Here is an 18,882-nt window from a genome sequence, read left to right on the forward strand (position 1 = left end):
TTGAAACAACAAACAAGAAATAATGAGCAGCATCGCTCTTTGTAATTAGACTGATTATAATTTGAAAGCAGTTTAATATCTATCATTCAATGGCATCGTATCTTAGCGCACGGACTGGCCCACAATTTGATTACTGCGAGGATTCAGACATGTCGTATCGAAAATGCAACAATGATGACTATACATGTACATACCCTGTGTTTAATACAGAAAATCAAAAACCATATGATATGTATCGAAATTTTCACCCAAACCATGGAAGCAATCAGTTTACTTTTAACCACTCTATAATGCATGTGAACTTAATAAACAACCGATTACAGATGCATTTACCAAATAGTTCTAGCTACAACTCAAATTCGTATCAAATGCCAGTTGAAAATATGAACATAATGTCGCACTTTTCAACTATTAACCCCTATCAAAAATCAGAAAGTTTAAATAGAAATTTTGCGCATAATTTGAACGGTTATCATGCACCAGCAATGGTAAACAACCACTCTTTAACAGCTATAGATGGTTATAACAACCCTCATGGGTACCCAAAATCATCTCCAGTGATGGACTTCAATACAAATCAAACACAGATGCCACCTTCTTTGATTGGTTTGCCACGAGCGAAATCGGACGACACATATTCGTCAAGTTTTTATTCTGATACTATAAGTGGAATGACAACAAACGGATTGCCAATGCTACACAGTGTCGGAAAGATGACGGAATTATCGGAAAATGCGAGCCCTAAAACGTCTCGCGATCACGATGTTGATCAAGCGGACGAAACTCAAAAATGTAAAAACACGATTGAAGGTACTAAAACGTCTGTTCGTCGATTTAAACGTTGGTATAAAGAAAGGTACCACAAAGAATTAGATATGAATTCAGTAAATCGTTTTAACGCTCCGGAGTTACTTAAAGATTTTTTTCTCGATATTCGAGATACAAGACCAGGAAGGGTTGGTAATGAGTATGAGCCAGTAACTTTAACAACATATCGAAATGGTCTTAGGCGCTTTTTTTTATATAGAAAAGTACCACCTGCTCCTGATAACTTTGATTTAACTGATAAAGGGTTTGATATAGTAAACCGACATCTTGTCACGAAAAGGGATGATCTTAAAAGAAAAGGAAAAGGCAATCATCCGAATGCTATTGAGAGCATTACACCTAGCCAGTTAGAGAAAATGTGGGCATCAGGCGCGATTGGAACTCACGCTCCTCGGCCTCTACTAAGGCTAATGTGGTGGTATAATACTGTATATCACGGTGTAAGAGGACGCATGGCACACCACGAGTTAACTGTTGACGACTTTATTATGAAGAGAGATATAGATGGTAAAGTTTACATGGAGTATGTTAAAAAAAATTACGTCCAAGAAAATATAAATAACACCATCGAACCCCCTAAAAAAAAGAAGTGCAAAGGGTTGGTCAAAGAAAGTGATGGGGGTGAAAGAGACGCTATACGTGCTTTTGAAATGTTCAAAGCTCATCGACCACCAGGCATAGCTTCATTTTACCTGACGCCTAAGACTAAACCAAAGGGTGATATATGGTTTAATAAAGTACCAATGGGAAAGAACTCAATTGGTCGTGTTATGCGGGAGATCAAAGCTATCTCTGCAATATAGCTAAGATTTATTTTTAATTTTTATATCTAATTATTTTTAGATGTGATTTGCTTATTAGAATTTAAGTGCTTATATATATGGAATAAAGTTAATTTATTTTTTTGTTCTTGTAAAGATTATATTAATTATGAACAAAGTTTAAAATTATGACAAAAAAAGTTGAGTCTCGTTTTTTTGACATTGCTTCAATATGCTTCGATTAACCAAACTAGAAATGTAAAAAAATGAGCGCTGAAACTTTCTTGGTTTATTTGAGTTTTTTTTCAAAAAATTATTCAAAGGACGGAAAATATTACCACTGAAAAATTTATTTATTATCTCTGAAAAAGTTATAAAATCTCTGAAAGCTTAATCTTCGTTATCTGTTTTGCACTACTTTTTCGTGGTTTACAGCCATTTACACTTTTTTGGATCTCTTGATCCATAAGAGAGAATATTTTAAGACCGCTATATGAAATGATGAGGGAGGCGGGGTGATAATCAGTCGCCAATTTTATCACTCGTTCGTAGATAATTTATACTAACAATACCAAAGTTGAATCCTCCTCCAAGATTATGCATACATTTGATCCTAAAATGTTTTGTGAAAATTTTCTTTTTACTCAAAAATATCTTGTAACAAAAAAATCAACGATTTGTGATTATAAACCACGAAGATTGCGATTACGAAGATTGCGAGCGTCCTGTGATTCTTTACAAATTTTCTTTTAAAAAAATTGCGTCACATGAATGATAGTTTATAAGTGGTTGAAAATTTCTTTGTTAATCTTTGATAGAAAATGAACTTATCAGCAAATTTCCTAATCAAAGTTTTTTCAAAAATTCCTTATTTACGGAAACTGTTGTCATCACGTTATTTTAATATAGCTAATCGACGCACTTGCCCGGGAGGTTACAGGAGCAGTTTTCAGTAAAAATCTCAGAGCCATGTTTAATTTCTGATTTTGAGGCTTTTCATGGCATTTATCTTTATTTGAAAAAAGTTTAACAACTTTTTTTTTTCCCGTCAATACAAACGTTAAAACGTAAAAGGGAATATTTAAATTCTTTTACATTGAAATTCAAAAATAGTTCAGTGTACACCCGTCTGTGTTCATTTAATCTGAGTAGATAGCAGATCAGCTAAAGATACGCAAGTGCGCAGATAATCTTATGAAATTTCTAAAATGAGAGATTATACATATTTTTTTTTTGCCAACTACAGTCCTCATTTCTGGCTAGCGCTAGTTGCGCATAAGAGAATCGAAATGTTTTGGATTAAGAAAGTAACAAATTATATCCAAGTGGGTCAAATTATTACGGCAAAGTAACCATAAATTTTAACTCTTAGATCTCATCTCTTGCTCAGATTAGCAACCAATCAACGAATGTTGGAGTGATAACATCTATTTGGCAATATATTTTCTTTATTGGTTTGTGTTGCTAAGGAATAATCCACGTGTTTCAAATTTTTAAAATAAACTTTTATAAGCTAATGCCAAAAACGAAACAATCATAACTAATTAGAAAAGTGTTTACGCTCTATATTACACTTAGTCAATCAGTTGGTCGATCACTCAAAAAGGTCTTTTAAAATAAATACCAGACTCGTTGTTTTATTAAATTGCTTGAAATTTTGTTACTTGTCAAACACGAATCTGCAGTTAAGGCAATCTGTTTACTGGCTTTCTATTCTTGATCGATTAAAAACTGGAATTAAGGTTGCAGTTAACAAAAAAATGAGTTTTTCAGCAGATGTTTTCAACAGTAGAATGTTAAAATTAGAAAGTTATTATTTTTATTAACAAAATAATTTACCGTCTTGATATATTATGGTCATGTGACATATAATGGTCTAAAGCTGATGGGAAGTTGATTGAGCTTTGCGATTTATTTCTACAATAAAAAAAAAAACAAACATTTTTTTTGAAGCTAAAAAGCTTTTAAGTTACATTTTAATTGAAATGGTATTTTGATCATACTTTAATTCATTTGAATTGCATAATTAACATCTGTCTGCATACATTACAGCTGCATAAAAATTTGGATATACTATCAATAACACTGAAATTTACAATGTATTTTTATTCTATAAAATGTTAGCAAGCTGACGATAAGCTGATATCCATTAAGAATTAATACGAACGATTAAAATCTGATTAAGATTCTAGAACTGTCATTTAACAAGCGACATCAAAAGTTTAAAAATTCAGAAAGATTATGCTCGGGAGGTCGTCTCGAATAATTTTCGCTATCATCAGATTTATCTCCTCCGCCTCTTCTTCCCCTTTTTCCTCTCCCTCTTTGAAATTCTCCGCCACCTCTTCTTTCGTTTTCATTTCTTCTATTATTTCCTCTTCCACGCCCCCTCCCACGTGCTAAACCTCTACCACGAGTGGCGCGCCCACGCGACTGATTAAACGCTCCTTTACTTGCAGGATCGTTTTGATTTAGACAGCGAAGTCGAGAAGAAATAATAGGATCGCATATCGGGCAACCAACATGATTTACTTTATTATCAGGCAGCGGAGATTTTTCCTAAAAGTTATAAAAGTCTAGTTGCATATAAATTTTAATTGCAAGGATCTCCTTTAAAAATATCTCCTTAAATAACCATGGTCATACTAATCGTTAAGGTTTGTTATAACTGATTATAGCAATCCAAAGAGACTCAAGTGAAGTCAGCCACATTATATCATTATTAGCAATCCAGACTTAGGCTAGTTATCATTATTATAACTATTCCATGGAAAAATTTTGTAACACCAACATCAATTAAATTTATTATTTCCAAGTTAATTAAGTTTTAAGTCAATTATATTAAAGTAAAATACAAAGATACTGACTTTATGAAAATGGACTTCCAATAAACGCGCCCCACACTCACAAATATCATCTGTTACTAAAACCGAAGGTACATTTTTTAGCAACGACCAAACACTGCTGCACCTGGAAAATAAAGATTTTACAGCAAAATACCTGAGAAAAAAAAAAAAAAGAAAAAGCAGATCTGACATTATTATTGAAAAATTAAACTTACTGTGAAAAAAAAGCTTAAAATTTTTAACAAAGATCTAAAATTATATAGAGAAAGACTAATAGATGCATAGCAACATAAACCCTTATAAGTTATTTTCAACATCATTATCTTACTTTTTTTTGAATATCCTACAGCCCTTCTTTTCTTTATTTTTACAATAGAATATTTAAAAAGATAAAAAATTTTTTAGAAAAATATTCATAAAACTTAAAGTTTATGCAAAGTGTTAATACCATTTATTGTTGGTAACATTGGGTGTGACTAATTCAGCTAATTTTCCCTTCAATTATTAGTATAAATTACTGGCTGATATTGTAAAGCCTGTATATATTGTGCTAAATAAAATCTAATAATGAAGTGCCAGTTTTCTTGACACATCTTAATGTTGAGCATTCAAAGAACACCATCAAAGTGGTAAAAATTAAATTTAAGCAAATTTATTTACCATTTTGAAGATGTTCATTATGATTTTTTAGTTAATTTCAAAATAAAAAATTTAAAAATTTTTATTTACTATTGTTATTAACTTTTAAACTTCTAACTAAAGAGTAAAAAAAAAACAGAAAAAAAAACAACAATATACTACAAACAATTTATAATCAAAGATTGCTAACTACAGTTATACCTAACATTTGATTTAAATCAGCCAGTGTTCTGAATACTTTTATTTGAGTATGGTTTTAAAAATGGAATTCTTATCATTTAAAAAAACTAAATTTTAAACTTTTTATATTTGTTCCTGACTATCACTATGATGTTTTAGAATATTTGCTGTATACATTTTTCTATGAGGAAAAATGAAAACACAGAATACATTGTAAAATGTACACCACATCAAACAAATATTGAATGTTTGAATTCATAATTTTGTGGTGTTGGTAATTTTTAAAAATGCTAGTTGATATTCTCTCTTCAGAAGGTTTAGAACTTAACACCTTAGATTTTTTTAGGACTATACAGAAATAGTCTAGAACCTGATCTACAAAGCCAGTGATATTTTACAGAACCAGCTCATTTAGAAAACAATCTAAACAGCACCAAATCATATCTGACTAAAAAAAACTACAACAACGTTGGGTTTTGTTTAATATTTGTTTTTGTACAAATTTTACATTTTTGTGCTGTCAAAAGTTCTTTTATCACACCTGTTTTTATCTCTGTTGCTGTCTCTGTAAACTTTAGATGGTTTATATGTTAAAAGAGTAATATTGTATTGTATTGTGAGATGATACATGTTGCATTCATATGTTTAAAAAGATAAACTAAATGAAATTCAAATACTTTTAATATCAGTCAGACTTTAAACTAAAATGATTTTTTTTATTTTTATTAAAAGTTGCACATGACAATAAATTAGTAAACAAAAAGTTGTGTAAATATGAGCAAAGTAACACAACTAATGTATTCAAAATGCATTAAAACTACTGACAGATTAACCTTCTAAGTTAAATGTAACTATTGGTCTAAACAGACACCTAACTATTGCATCTAAACAGATTTCTTCTTCTTCAGCGACTTCAAAAAATTGGAATTATTAAAGCTACTTACTTATTGCAACTTAACAGCCATTTTGGGGCAGTAAATGGTTCCAATACCAGAACACCTCCATCACAAGCATCACATTCCATTACTGACAGTCTAGCAGCAGAGTGTTTGCAAGTTGGATGTGTGCACTGATTGCAACCACTTTTTTCTTTCATACCATCTAGTGGTGGATGAGAGAAGCAAAATGGACAAAGTGGAAAACTCTGCAACAAATAAGAAACAAAATAAATAACAATCTGTTGATAGAGTAGTTAGAGAAGTAGCCACAGAATTACAAAACATTCTTGAAATAAACCTTAGTTGTTCCACCTTTTGTCCATAGCAGTAATTCAAAATCATCTAATGGGCATCTCAACTCCTTTAATAAAAGTAAATATGAATAAAACTCATTATAATTTTCATAATTGTCATCATTATCACTTAGTAATCAACTGTGTGAATGATAAAATTGACACAAAAAAAAAGTTTCTTAAAACTTACCTGATACAACTTGACATATCCATCTTGTGGAAGAGCATATGTTTCATCACAATTAGAACAATGTAAGCGATAGGGTTTAGCAGTTATGTATTTCATAAATCTATAATCAACACATTTAATTATCTTTTAACTCATTGATTCATGCACAATTTAACAACCTGGCAGCAATAACAAAAAAAAACATTAACTAACTAAATAACTTTACCACAGTCTAAAATAAATGGAAAAAAATTTAGAAAGCTAAATACCTTCTACATTTTCCACAACGGGACATTGGTTTCCCACTCTCTGACAATTTTGTAAAAGAACATTCGAATAACTCATCCATGCTTTCAATATGCTTCATGAAATACTCAAATTTTTTCTCAAACATGTCCACTGAAAAACGTAAGACTGCATTATAATCAGCATTTCCAGTAGCAATCATATTTAACTGCTTTTCAACAGCAGCCCGCATAGTAGGTAATGCTAATTCAGGATCAATCTAAAAAATATGAGGTAATGCTAACTCAGGATCAATCTAAAAAATTTGCTAACATCCAGATTTTCAAGACCAGATCTCAACAAAAAAAAAAAAAAATTTGATCAGAAGAAAAAAAAATGAAGACAATGAAAAAAATATTTATATTTTCTTTATGAGCCAACCTTATGATAGCCATGCACTAACACGATTCCAAGGGGGGTTGGAATTAGTTTTCGTCCAGTTGAAATGACTGTAACATAGTTCCGTTGACATATATTGTTAATGTGTACAGATATACTTGCATCTGTACCTATACCATGTTTTTCCATTAATGATATCAATTCAGATTCAGTTAAATAATCAGGAGCTGAAGTTAAGCATTCCACAAGTTTAACCTGAATTTTAATTAGTTCAATTAGTCGGAAATAAATAAAAACTACTTTCAATTAACTTGAAATAAACTTCTGGTTTTTATTTTGTAAAACATGACAAAAACAAGCTGTAAACAAATCAAAATATCTTTACTTCTTTAATTTCAAGAGATTGATTTTTTTCTAGAGAGGGAATACTCTCTTCTTTAGGTATCGCTTGCCAATCCATTATAGCTGTAAAACCTGGATCAAGAACTGTTTTACCTTTACAAATGAAGACCTCTTTATTGACAGAAAAAGTGACAGTCTTAACCTTGTAACTACATTCATAGCTGACCTAAAAGAGTAAAATACTTTCTTTGCTAAATGCTACTTCAGTGTTGCTCAGAGCTTGAAGAAACTTTTTCACTAATAATTCATTAAATAACATTAAACAAAAACTTACAGTACTGACAAAATGTTTCACTATGTAATCATAAACCCTCCACATATCTGATGTAAGTTCATTTGGTGAAGCTAGACGCATAGGAGTGATTGGAGGATGATCTCCAGCATCTATTCCCTTTCGAGGTTTGTTAATACCTTTAGATAATAGTTGTGTTACATATTCTCCATAACTGCGGCTATTGGATTGCAGTTTTAGAGGCCCAATTAAATCAAAATTGTTCGGATAACTGGTAGTCTCTGTTCTTGGATAGCTTATGTAGCCCTGTTATCAAAATTTTATTATAACTATTGTTAAAGTAAAACAAATTGAATATCAAAATATTTTTCTGGATTTGTTTATGCATACAACGTTTGTTAAACTAATGTGCTCCTAAAAAAATTAAGTTAACCATTTTCAAGCAAACAAGAACATTTTTGATATACTTACAATTTTCTTTATCACTGCATCCCATAAAAAAAAAAAAAAAAAAAAATGCATTTCTTATTAATACTGAAAAAAGCAAAATTAAAAAATACCTGAGTGTAAAGCTTTTCAGCAATTTGCATGGTTTGCTGTGGACCAATACCAAGGCCAGAAGATGCTACTCGAAGCAATTCAACAGTGTTTAGAGCAAGAGGAGGAACTTTCTTCTTTTCTTTTTCTTGAACTGATAAAACCTTAGCTTCTTTTGCACCTTTAACCATATTAAAAAATAAATTTGCAATCTCTCTATCAAATATTCTCACTCGTTGCCAATCCAATACAACGCTTGATTTCAACTAAAAAAAGAAAGAAGAAATTGTAACAGAGAACAAAAACTATGACTTGAGTTAAAAAAAAAAAACAAAAAAAAGTGTGAAAAAATTTAATAAAAAAATTCATTATGAATAAAATTACTACCGTAACTTGAATTTTCCAGTAAGTTTCTGGTTTAAAAGATTGAATGATGTCATGTCTTGCAACACAAAATGCAAGAGTAGGTGTTTGGCATGGGCCATAGGAGATTAGTGAACTATCTAAATTTCCGTACTTGCCCTAAAATTAGAGAAAGATTTTGCTTAATTATTGGAGATATTGGAGAAATAATTTATATATTAAATCTTGCAACTAGTTTATGACTTTTCCAAACATAACAATGTAAGTTTTTATTACATTTAACATTTATTAACATTTAATTTTCTATGTCTTTACAACTTTTTAACCTGATTTTGATATGATTATCTGATTACTATATCATCATTCAACTTTAAAGTATTTTAAATTAACCCATAAAACTTAAAATACCTGGAAATATCTAGTCTGGAATCTTGTAAAAGCACACCCAACACGCAAATCTAACTCTTGTCTTGCATCTACTGAAAGGGATTCGTTTTTGTTAGGTTCTTTAAGATTATTCATTGCTCTTTTTATGTCTTTATCAGTAATTGCAGAAAAATGAGCTCGATAGATAGTCTTAAAAAAAGAAAATTTCATATCATGCCATTAAAACAATTATTACTGCAATAAACTTGAAAAATTATTTTTTAAGCTTAACACCCAGAATAATCAGTGAGTACCAAAAAACATAATTAAATATAATATAAAAAACAGGAAACTATTGTGAAAAATATGCCTGATTTTTACTTGGCTTCATGAATGGCTTCACACAATCAATAACCTAAAAAACAACCTGAATAAATATAAACACCTTGTTCAGTTAACTGAGGAAAGTTATCAAACAAAAGCCATGCTAACGGGGTAATTACTTGTAGAAGGCAAATTTGGAATTATTTAGGATTACTATCAAAGGATTTAGATACCTAAGGATAAAAATATCTTAAAGTTTGTGTCTTCATTTGTGATTCATATACCTTTTTTTAATACTTAAAAATACTACAGCTTTGCAGTTTTTACCTCAAAACAAATGTTTTCTCCTTCCTTATCACAATCAAGCCATAAAACTAAAAAATCAACATCTTTACCCTAAAAAAGAATGCAAAAAGATTTTTCAATCAAAAGAATAAACTATTAAGCTTTTTTTTTTTTTTAACTTTATTAAATTATTTTCATCAACTTTCATTTTGACAGAGATTTTTGAAGACTGTTGAGCTACACAATTCTTAGTTGCACCATGTTTTTTTACCTTTTTTATTTGATATTTGTACATAACAGATTGATATTTCATTGTAATCAAAATAATTCCAAATAAACTCTTTTTATAATACACAAACAAAAATGCAACATTTCTATAGACAAATTGAATATCAAATATGTTAATGTACTCTAAATATCATCCATACATGCTCAAAGTTTTTTTCTTTAACTACTGCTAAGTGGGTAAGACTATATAATTAAGCAAATTTATAATTCATCCAACTTGCGAAAAACTTAAATTTTGATAAGTGGACCAAATCCTGCTAATAATTTATATAGTAAATTTACTGTTTCAGTTTGTTTTTTGTTTTTTTTTTAAGATTTTTGTTTAACAAAACCGTTTTAGTTTTAGAACAAAAAAAATTTTTTAACACTGGAAAACAACTTTTTCAACTAAAAGTAAATTTTTTTGAGTCTTTCAAGTTAATTGCATGTGGCTATTGAGCTTCCAAAATCAGTCTTTGTAAGAATTCTTGTTCAAAGTTGTAGCTTGCTTCTAAAGTTTCTCACCGAACTTATTCATTTGATTCTTCTAGTTGAAGTTTTAAGCTTTAAGTTTTAAGTTTTTAAGTTTCAAGTTTTTACTACATAAGGTGAATGACAAATGGATTTTCCTTGTCAAAGAGTCTTTTTCTAATTTAATTAGATTGTTAAAGAACAAGAGCCAGTCAAAGGGTATGCAAAACCAAACTCAGTAATCTTTACAGCAGTTAACAAACTACTGTTTCTTCTGCAGAGAACTTCCAGACCACTTCTAGACCTTCTGACTCCAGTTCTTTAACAAGGACATTAAGCTTCTGACTTCTGACTGACTTAGAGATGTTTAAGTTTCAATTAGTGCCACTTAATGTTTTTTTCAAACCAAATAAACCTTTAAATCATATCTACTGTGTTTTATTGTGTATCTATTGTGTTTAAACCTTTAAATTATATCTATTGTGTTTTCAATTCTATTGTATTGGCTGTTTCATCTTTTTTTAGAGCCCTAGATATTGACTTGATTGATTGTTGATTGATTTTGTACCCATGTTTACTAATAACATTGTTTTTTGAAGAATTGAATTGTGAACAGGTGATTTTCTAAAACATCTAAAAACAAACTTTCACCTTCGTTATTTAACTCAAATTACAACCCTGCAGACTCATGTTATTCTGTGTCCTCCACTTCATGTTTTTATAAGAAACAAGAAAATGAGGACACAGAACTTTCTTTTCTTATAAGAACATAAGACTGGTAAATGATAGGCATACGTAAGTTTGATGCAAACAGTTCTTATCATTACCAAATTTTTGCATGATTCCTGAACCATCTGCCAACCTGAACCATCTGAATTTGCTATAAAATGATTTTTGATCAAAAAATCATTTTATAGAAATCTTAGATTTTTTTATTTTTTTTTTATTTATCCAATGTCAAAGAAAATAAGAGTTTGTTTATATTTGATTGCGTTGAACCCTTTAAATTGTTTTCATGACCAGACCTCAATTATCTTATGATTTTTTGGGAATTTTGTATTCTTAGGTAGAAAATAAATCATGTATTCAAAGTTTTAAATGTAATTCCATTACAAACAATGAATTCAGCAACAGCCTGCCCTTAATTTGCTATTTAAGCTTGGAAGAGGCAGTCCAATTTTGTATTTTTTTTTTTTTTTTTTTTCAAATCAGGACCAGGTTTGTTGTAATTAGAACTGACAACTAAGTTGACGTTGTGTTGAGATTTCAGATGAATGATAAGTCAACTCATTGGTCCTCCATGGATTTAAGATACAAGTAGCTTCATGTGTTTCTTTTGATTGCAAAAATTGAGGCTAAACTTCACTTTTGCTTTTAAATTCCTTAAAAGTAATGGCATTTATCAGCTTAAATCTTTAGGACTTGCTCACACATACATGTATATGTATGTATATCTGTATGTATACAAACAATCTTACAAAGTTTTATAAAATTGACACCAAGTCCACTTGGCATGGAATGACAACCTAGAATTTCTAGATTCTTTAGAAATAATTTTATCTGAAATTTTCTCTGTCCAAATGCCTTGTTAAAATCTTTTAAATAATGACAATAGTATGGTTGATAATAATAAAATCAACAACAATCTTCCTAATTAGTAAACATTTTCACATTTAGAGTGACACACAGTGTTTTACGTTAGCACAGTTTTTTTTACATTAAGAGCTTGTAGAATTAATGAAGCAGAACAGAAGAGGATGATTGAAAAAAGAATGAATTTTCTTTTTTGACTCCTAGACAAAAAAAAAAAACAACATTTTTTACCACTGATTCTAAATGTTTCACTATGTTAAGGTTCTCCATTGCTTCTTTCTTTCGAGTACCAGCAGAAAACAATTCAATCTATTGTAATACAAAATAAAAATTTTATGCAAAAATTGACAGTACTTCTGAAATTTTAGTTCATAAGCAAAATATACGAAAAGAGATAAAATAACTGAAAATTACTGGTTCAACAGCATCCCAATTGTTGAAATGTCCTTTAAAATCAAGTGACATAACATGGCCACAAACAGATGTCATTTTAAACTTAACATTTTCCCCAAAGAAATTTCCATAATACTCATGAATCATACAAGCTGATGACATACCTGAAAAACCAAGATTCTTATAAGTTCTTGTGTAATAGAAAAGAGATTAAAACAATATTTTTATTTAGGCAGGTAAACTTTATAAATTTGATGGATCATTCAATATTGACACATCTAATAAATATCATGAATTAGTTAAGAACCATTATTTTAGATGTGAAATGTGAAAAAAAATTTTTTTTAATGAGACATTCTTTACAAGCTCTTAATTCAAAAAAAAAATTAGCTCTTATAATCTTTATAATGGATTTGTTCCAAAACTTTTCTTCTTCACTTTGTCTAAACTAAGTATAATTTTTTTTTAAAAGAACCCGCTTTTCTTTTTTTTTCTGTTTTTTTGTTTTCCCTATATTATTTGTATGCCAAATGTCAAAATAGAAACACAATTTGATCAAATGCAGAAAAATAAAATAAAAAAAGCTTAAAACTACTAAACTAATAATTTTTAAAGTCGTTTAAAGCACCATCAATGCACTGAGTAAGTTTTAAATGAAGAATTTATAAAATAATGCTAATTTCTTCAGTAGGTTATTGGTGTCAGTATTGTTAATAAAAAAAAATATTACTTTGCTGTCGGTGTGAAGCTTATTACACTTTTCACTATTAACGCAAAAATACTCTATACCATTACTACTACTACATATAATTAAAAAAAACCAGTTTTTCTTTTTATATCCTGAAAAATTCATCTTTTGGAGTACAAAAGTCTCACTTGTTTAGAAAATCCAAAAATTCAAAAGCCATCAGCCATCTTTAAGCAACTGGAGAGAACAAAAAAACAGTTTTAAGCAAATACAAAATTTTTAAAATTTTTCAGTTCTACCATACAAAAAAGAGAAATAAGCACACAAAACCAAATCTTCATTACAGAAAGTTTGATGAGTATCCAACAGGTAACAAACTTATCAAACACCAAGAAACTTGTATTGTGTTTAAATAAGTTCACACAAAAAGAAAGTGGGGTTGAGGCCCACTTTTAGAAAAATTAGGAATATCATTAGAGAAGTTATTTCATTATCTGTTTGAATTTTTGAACAGCAATTGAAATTCAGAAGAAAAGTCTGTTGTTCTTTGCAAATAACTGGATGAGGTTATTGGGAGTGCTTTGAAGCCTCTCTTTCTTTCATTACAAGAAAATCTCATCAAAGTGAATTTTTGAAGTGGAGTTGGCTTTTTTAAAACCTATTTGTGATTAGTAACACCAACAGAGAAGAAAGTGAACCAAAGTGATCACTTCCAAAATTTGACTCAGATAGCTCAATTGTATGGGTGTGAAGAAACTTTATGTTGTTGGGGTTTTTGAGGACATCATAGAAAACTATCAAAACCTATCAAAAATATTAAGTCATCTTCAAATTGGAAAATATCAAAGCATTGATTGTTTGTGATTTGAAAGTTCCTAACATTTTAGTGGAATCCAACTGCATGTTTCAAAACATCCTTGCTGGTATTGTAAAATCAAATCTGTTAACCTTCTTCAATTTGGGGATCTTATAATTTTTGGATCTCTCTGCCTTTTTTTTGCAGAAGCATTTATCTTATGGTAATCCAGCAAGAAAATTCTTTAAGTAATTTAATCAATTTCTTCTTGCTGAATATTACAGCCAACAAAAATGGACATCATATCTCTGCAAGAGCTTCATATGCTACATTTGATTAACAAGACCAACTCTGAGAAATAAATTACTTCAATATTTTAATACAATTTATTTTTTCTCTAAATTTCCAGGTAAATATGAAAATTATTAATAAAAATTATTTTTTTCTTACTACAAGCTCAGTTTGAAGATGAACTGATATTTATCTTTAAATACATGTGAATATTAATGTTATTCTAGTTGACAGCAGAAAAATTATTTTGAAAATCGAGTCTTAAAAATATGAACTTTTTGATAAAAATTAAAAATGAAACAAAAAGTGATTTTTGGAAAAAAGCCCTAACAACCTGATTTTAATAATTAGATTTTCTAAAAAAGTGAAGCTTCTATTTTTATATACCAAAAGATGGATTTAGGAGAACTTTCTTTGTATCAATCATCAATTTTTTAGGGTTTTCTAAGTTAGTGATGGTTTTTAACAAATTAAACTGAAATTCACTAGTAAACAAATAAAGTTTGTTTTATTTCCCTCCTTAAACTAGTACGTAACTTTCACTCTTAACTTAAACATTCCCTTCTAACTTAAATATTAACATTCTAAAGGTAAATAGATAATAGTGAGCACATTTATATAAATTATTATGTCCATTTTCTCTTAATTTATTATACAATTCTTTATTACAATGTATTTTAAAAAAATATTGCAGCAAATGAAAAGAAAAACCTGTTCACAAATTTAACTAATAATTCTAGAACCTTTCTTGGAATTAATATTTCCATCTGATAATATCTTTGATATTGAAAGTGCTAAAGAAGGCTTTTCTGCTACCATTAGCACAACTTTCATTCTTCAAGAAATTAATACTATTCTAAAATAAATTATATACATATATATATATATATATATATATATATATATATATATATATATATATATATATATATATATATATATATATATATATATATATATATATAATAGAGTGTACTTGCATACATACAACATACATACATACGTGCATACATACATACATACATACATACATACATACATACATACATACATATATACATACATACATACATACATACATACATACATACATACATACATACATACATACATACATACATACATACATACATACATACATACATACATACATACATACATACATACATACATACATACATACATACATACATACATACATGTAATTAGCTGACTAGTCGTCCTCCTTTAAGGATTACAGCCCTCCTTTTATAAGTTATGTCTTCCTTCAAAAAGAGTTAGCATTGCAGAATAAAATGGTTTTATTATGCATATATAATATTTTGGCGTATAATTGTTGCAATCAATCAAATGTTTTTTTTATTAACGACTTTTTTTAAATGTCCTTTTAATTGTAAAAAAGTTGGTCATCTTAATTACTGATGATACTTGAAAATGCTGTGAGATACATGTGTTTATTTCTTATTTCTTAAAGGGTAACTAAAAATATACAATTTAAAGCACCTTTTAATAACTAACGAAGTAGTATTTATGGATTTGCAAATTTTTACTGTATATATATTTTGAATACGGATGATACGGAAATGAGTAAATTGACAAATCTTTTATTTTCCGAGTGTATCGCCGACAAAATAGGATATTTATGGTATCTACTAAGGGTCTGCGTCTCGTTATTTTTTTAAATCGAAACGAGACGAGACGATCCTAAAAGCTTTGTCCCGATTAGCGATAAAATTCGAGACAATTTTCAATTTTCAGTCGAAGTCCGGGACGATTCCGAGACGAGACGAGATGTCCCGGTGTCATGTTAATATTTTACTCCGTTGAAATTTTACTGCGCAGTAAATTTTTAACGCTATAATTTTACTGCGCAGTAAAATTTTAACGTTAAAAATTTACTGCGCAGTAAAATTTTAACGTTAAAAATTTACTGCGCTCATTATTTTTTTACTGTCATCAAGAAAAGAAGAGATGTTAAAGTTTTTGGGAGGGGCGGGTAAAAATATACATGTTTTATAAAACTAAGGGTACTTCAATTTTTCTTTTAATGAAACTTTTATTATTTAATGCATACATTAAATGATAGTTTACTTTCCAGGCCAGATTTTGATTCACTTTTTTATGTAAAGCTATGCATTTTCCCTTATTTTTTTTGCAATACATCAATTTGTTGTCTATAGTTGCAAAGTTTTTACATTGCCTTTTAAAGTTTGCCTTTTTTCCTCTCTCATTTACACCTTCAGGAAACTTTTTGTCATTCAAGTATTTCCTGATATCATGAAAGTTAATATTTTTGTACATCTTGAAAACGCCAAAAAAATAAACGCCAGAAACTGTACATTAAAAAAGTCAGTAAAAAAATAACGATAGCAGTAAAATTCCAACGTTGAAATTTTACTGCGCAGTAAAATTTTTACGTTGGAATTTTGCTGCGCAGTAAAATTTTAATGGCAGTAAATTAAAAACGCTACACCGGACAAAATAGGAACTTTACAATTTCCCGGAATTTACATCTTTTTAACGGAACATAACGAGACATAACGAGGCATAACGAGACTAGTTAATCCTTAATATAAAATTTAATGAATTTCTGGCACAATTTCCATTATTTATTTCAGCTGCTATTATTGATATTGTTATACCATCTACATAAACACAGCTTTGTAAAAGTTAATGGTAGCAACTGAAATCAGGGGAAAAAGTATATTTTTGGGATAGTATTTAAATCTTTCCACTATAATATGTTGGAAGAAGGGGATAAATGTGTCCGAGGGCTTCCAAAGGACCACCCATTGCTTATGGGGTTTTCCAGAACCAAAATGGCTACTTTTAATGGTCATAAGATTTTCTTGAAGCCATTGGTATTCTTTTTCTTTAAAAGAATCATAATTTCTACCACATTGTTTTAGTTTTTTTCTTCACTTTTGAAATAAATCTAATTAAAGCATTGATTTATGCTCTAGTTGCTAATTTCTTCAGTTTTATTTGATTTCGTTAAGTAAATCCTTAAATTCGTAAATTATCCACTCCTAATTCATGTATATTCGGGATAAGATCTAACCTTTTTGTTGTTGTTGTTTTTAAAATCATTAATATATATCAGAAACATTTTTGAGTACTTTATGTTATTTTTCACTTTACACTGTTTAACGTTTTATGTTATAACTTCTTTGACAATTATCACATTACGTTCGCTATAATGTTTAAGTAAATAATGTTACTTGTATATTACAGGAAATACTGAAGTTGTTATTTGCTATTTCAAATATGCTATTTCAAATATCTAGCACTTCTTGAATAGTAAATCATTATTCAAGTTAAAACATTTTAACAAATTTCTAAGTAGCATATGATGACAAAATATGTCTCTTGAAACTATATTTGATATGTTGAAACAAGTCATACAAGTAAAAAACTCAATTAGTCCATAAAAACCTTGTTTTCCGCCATTTTCATTTATTTTGATATAATAAACCACTGTTAAAAAATGGCGGAAGACAAGGTTTTTATGGGTTCATTGACATTTGTATTTCATCAAAAAATATATAAAGTTATAAGATTATCTTCAAAGTAAATATAGACTTTAATTTAGATTAAAAGTTCTCCATTTTTACTAAATAAAAACATCTCATTTTTTAGATTTCTTTGAAAGTAATATTAAATTTTTTAATTTCTTTTAACCATAAAAATGTAAAATATAAGTTTTATTAAAATACTGCTTTTACTTTTTAAATAAATGATCATTCTAATTTAATATTACTTAAAAAAGGGCACTATATTTATCAAAAAATTGTGAGGGGTTTAGTGCCATTTTTGTTGTTGTTTTGAGTCACTGTGCGTCATTTCTGGCTGGCAAAAAATTCTCTTCACTGCGAAAGCGCGAGTTAGATATCTAGTTAATATGATTGATCTGTCTCGTAACGTTTCGTAATTATCCGGGACACAGTTTTTAAATTCCGAGAAAAAATTTATGTCCCGATTTATAACTTTATTCCGGGATAATTGTTTCCTTTGTCTCGTTATTTTTTTCCGGGAAATTTCTCGTCTCGTTACGCTTTTCCCGGTTCATTTCGAGAAAACGATTCCGAGACGCAGACCCTTAGTATCTACGGTATGTACTTTCTTATTTTGCAAGCAAAAAAAGATCGTATGGGTAAAACGGTAGTCGCACTGTGGTTTTGAAATAATTTAAAGTTGGGCCACGATTGCTTTTCCACTATTAATACACTTAACCGCAAAATTAACGCACCACTTATACGTTTCGTTTTACTTTAATTTGTCGTCAATATTATCATATATTTTGACAAATGTATTAAGAATAGAACACATGAACACAATTATTTCGATGATAATAATAAAATTGACTTTGTGGATGGTGAAAAAAAACTAAATCGAAAAATTCGAAGCATTAAAAATCGGTCCTTCGCGGTATTGGTAGCTCGTGGTCAGCCTTGGCCAAGTTTTCTAGCATGATTATTGGTCTCTTCAAACTTTTGTAGAACCCTACCGACTGCTGCATGAGACATTCCAAATCTTCTACCAAGTTCGCAATTTGTTAATCTTCCATTGGACAAAGTAACAATTGCAACGCATTCA

General features: G+C 29.3%; 2 protein-coding genes across 7 annotated transcripts in view; one reads left to right on the forward strand and one right to left on the reverse strand.

The window, feature by feature from the left end:
* Positions 1–1,795, forward strand: part of LOC145181559 (uncharacterized) — a 1,902-nt gene extending 107 nt beyond the window's left edge. Inside the window, exon 1 of the mRNA XM_080056673.2 lies at positions 1–1,795. This exon is cut by the window's left edge and continues 107 nt beyond it. Coding sequence (XP_079912799.2) covers positions 90–1,631 — 1,542 coding nt within the window. The 5' untranslated portion in view covers positions 1–89 and the 3' untranslated portion in view covers positions 1,632–1,795.
* Positions 1,796–3,580: 1,785 nt separating this feature from the next.
* LOC145181095 (DNA topoisomerase 3-beta-1-like) lies at positions 3,581–15,149 on the reverse strand. Of its 6 annotated transcripts, XM_090099910.1 has the most exons (18): positions 15,030–15,147; positions 13,388–13,436; positions 12,533–12,675; positions 12,350–12,427; positions 9,830–9,898; positions 9,549–9,593; positions 9,221–9,388; positions 8,837–8,971; positions 8,473–8,715; positions 7,955–8,218; positions 7,664–7,846; positions 7,321–7,533; positions 6,924–7,159; positions 6,676–6,775; positions 6,491–6,553; positions 6,199–6,398; positions 4,457–4,559; positions 3,581–4,148 (listed from the first exon to the last, which is right to left on the reverse strand). In XM_090099910.1, exons 3-18 carry the CDS (start codon positions 12,671–12,673, stop codon positions 3,804–3,806), a joined length of 2,586 nt encoding a protein of 861 aa, XP_089956036.1. In that variant the 5' UTR covers positions 12,674–12,675; positions 13,388–13,436; positions 15,030–15,147; the 3' UTR covers positions 3,581–3,803. The 6 variants fall into 6 exon arrangements, 5 of the variants coding, with proteins under 5 accessions (XP_089956036.1, XP_089956034.1, XP_089956037.1 ...); XR_016456267.1 differs by lacking the exon at positions 13,388–13,436 and having other exon boundaries at positions 6,505–6,553; positions 15,030–15,149; XM_090099908.1 differs by lacking the exon at positions 13,388–13,436 and having other exon boundaries at positions 15,030–15,149.
* Positions 15,150–18,882: the final 3,733 nt, after the last annotated feature.

The sequence above is a fragment of the Hydra viridissima genome, unplaced genomic scaffold (assembly GCF_058129835.1).
Source record: "Hydra viridissima isolate aposymbiotic clone 2 unplaced genomic scaffold, HvirCarnegie_v1 scaffold_10, whole genome shotgun sequence".
NCBI lineage: Eukaryota > Metazoa > Cnidaria > Hydrozoa > Anthoathecata > Hydridae > Hydra > Hydra viridissima.

What these genes read in the sequence shown, in the direction of transcription:
- LOC145181095 (XM_090099908.1), bottom strand. Translation starts at nt 15,120, where the DNA reads ATGAAAGTTGTGCTAATGGTAGCAGAAAAGCCTTCTTTAGCACTTTCA. An exon ending in TAGTGCATGGCTATCATAAG is followed by an intron (nt 7,160 to 7,320) that starts GTTGGCTCATAA and finishes CATATTTTTTAG; the next exon opens with ATTGATCCTGAATTAGCATT. An exon ending in TGGAAGTCCATTTTCATAAA is followed by an intron (nt 4,149 to 4,456) that starts GTCAGTATCTTT and finishes TATAACTTTTAG; the next exon opens with GAAAAATCTCCGCTGCCTGA.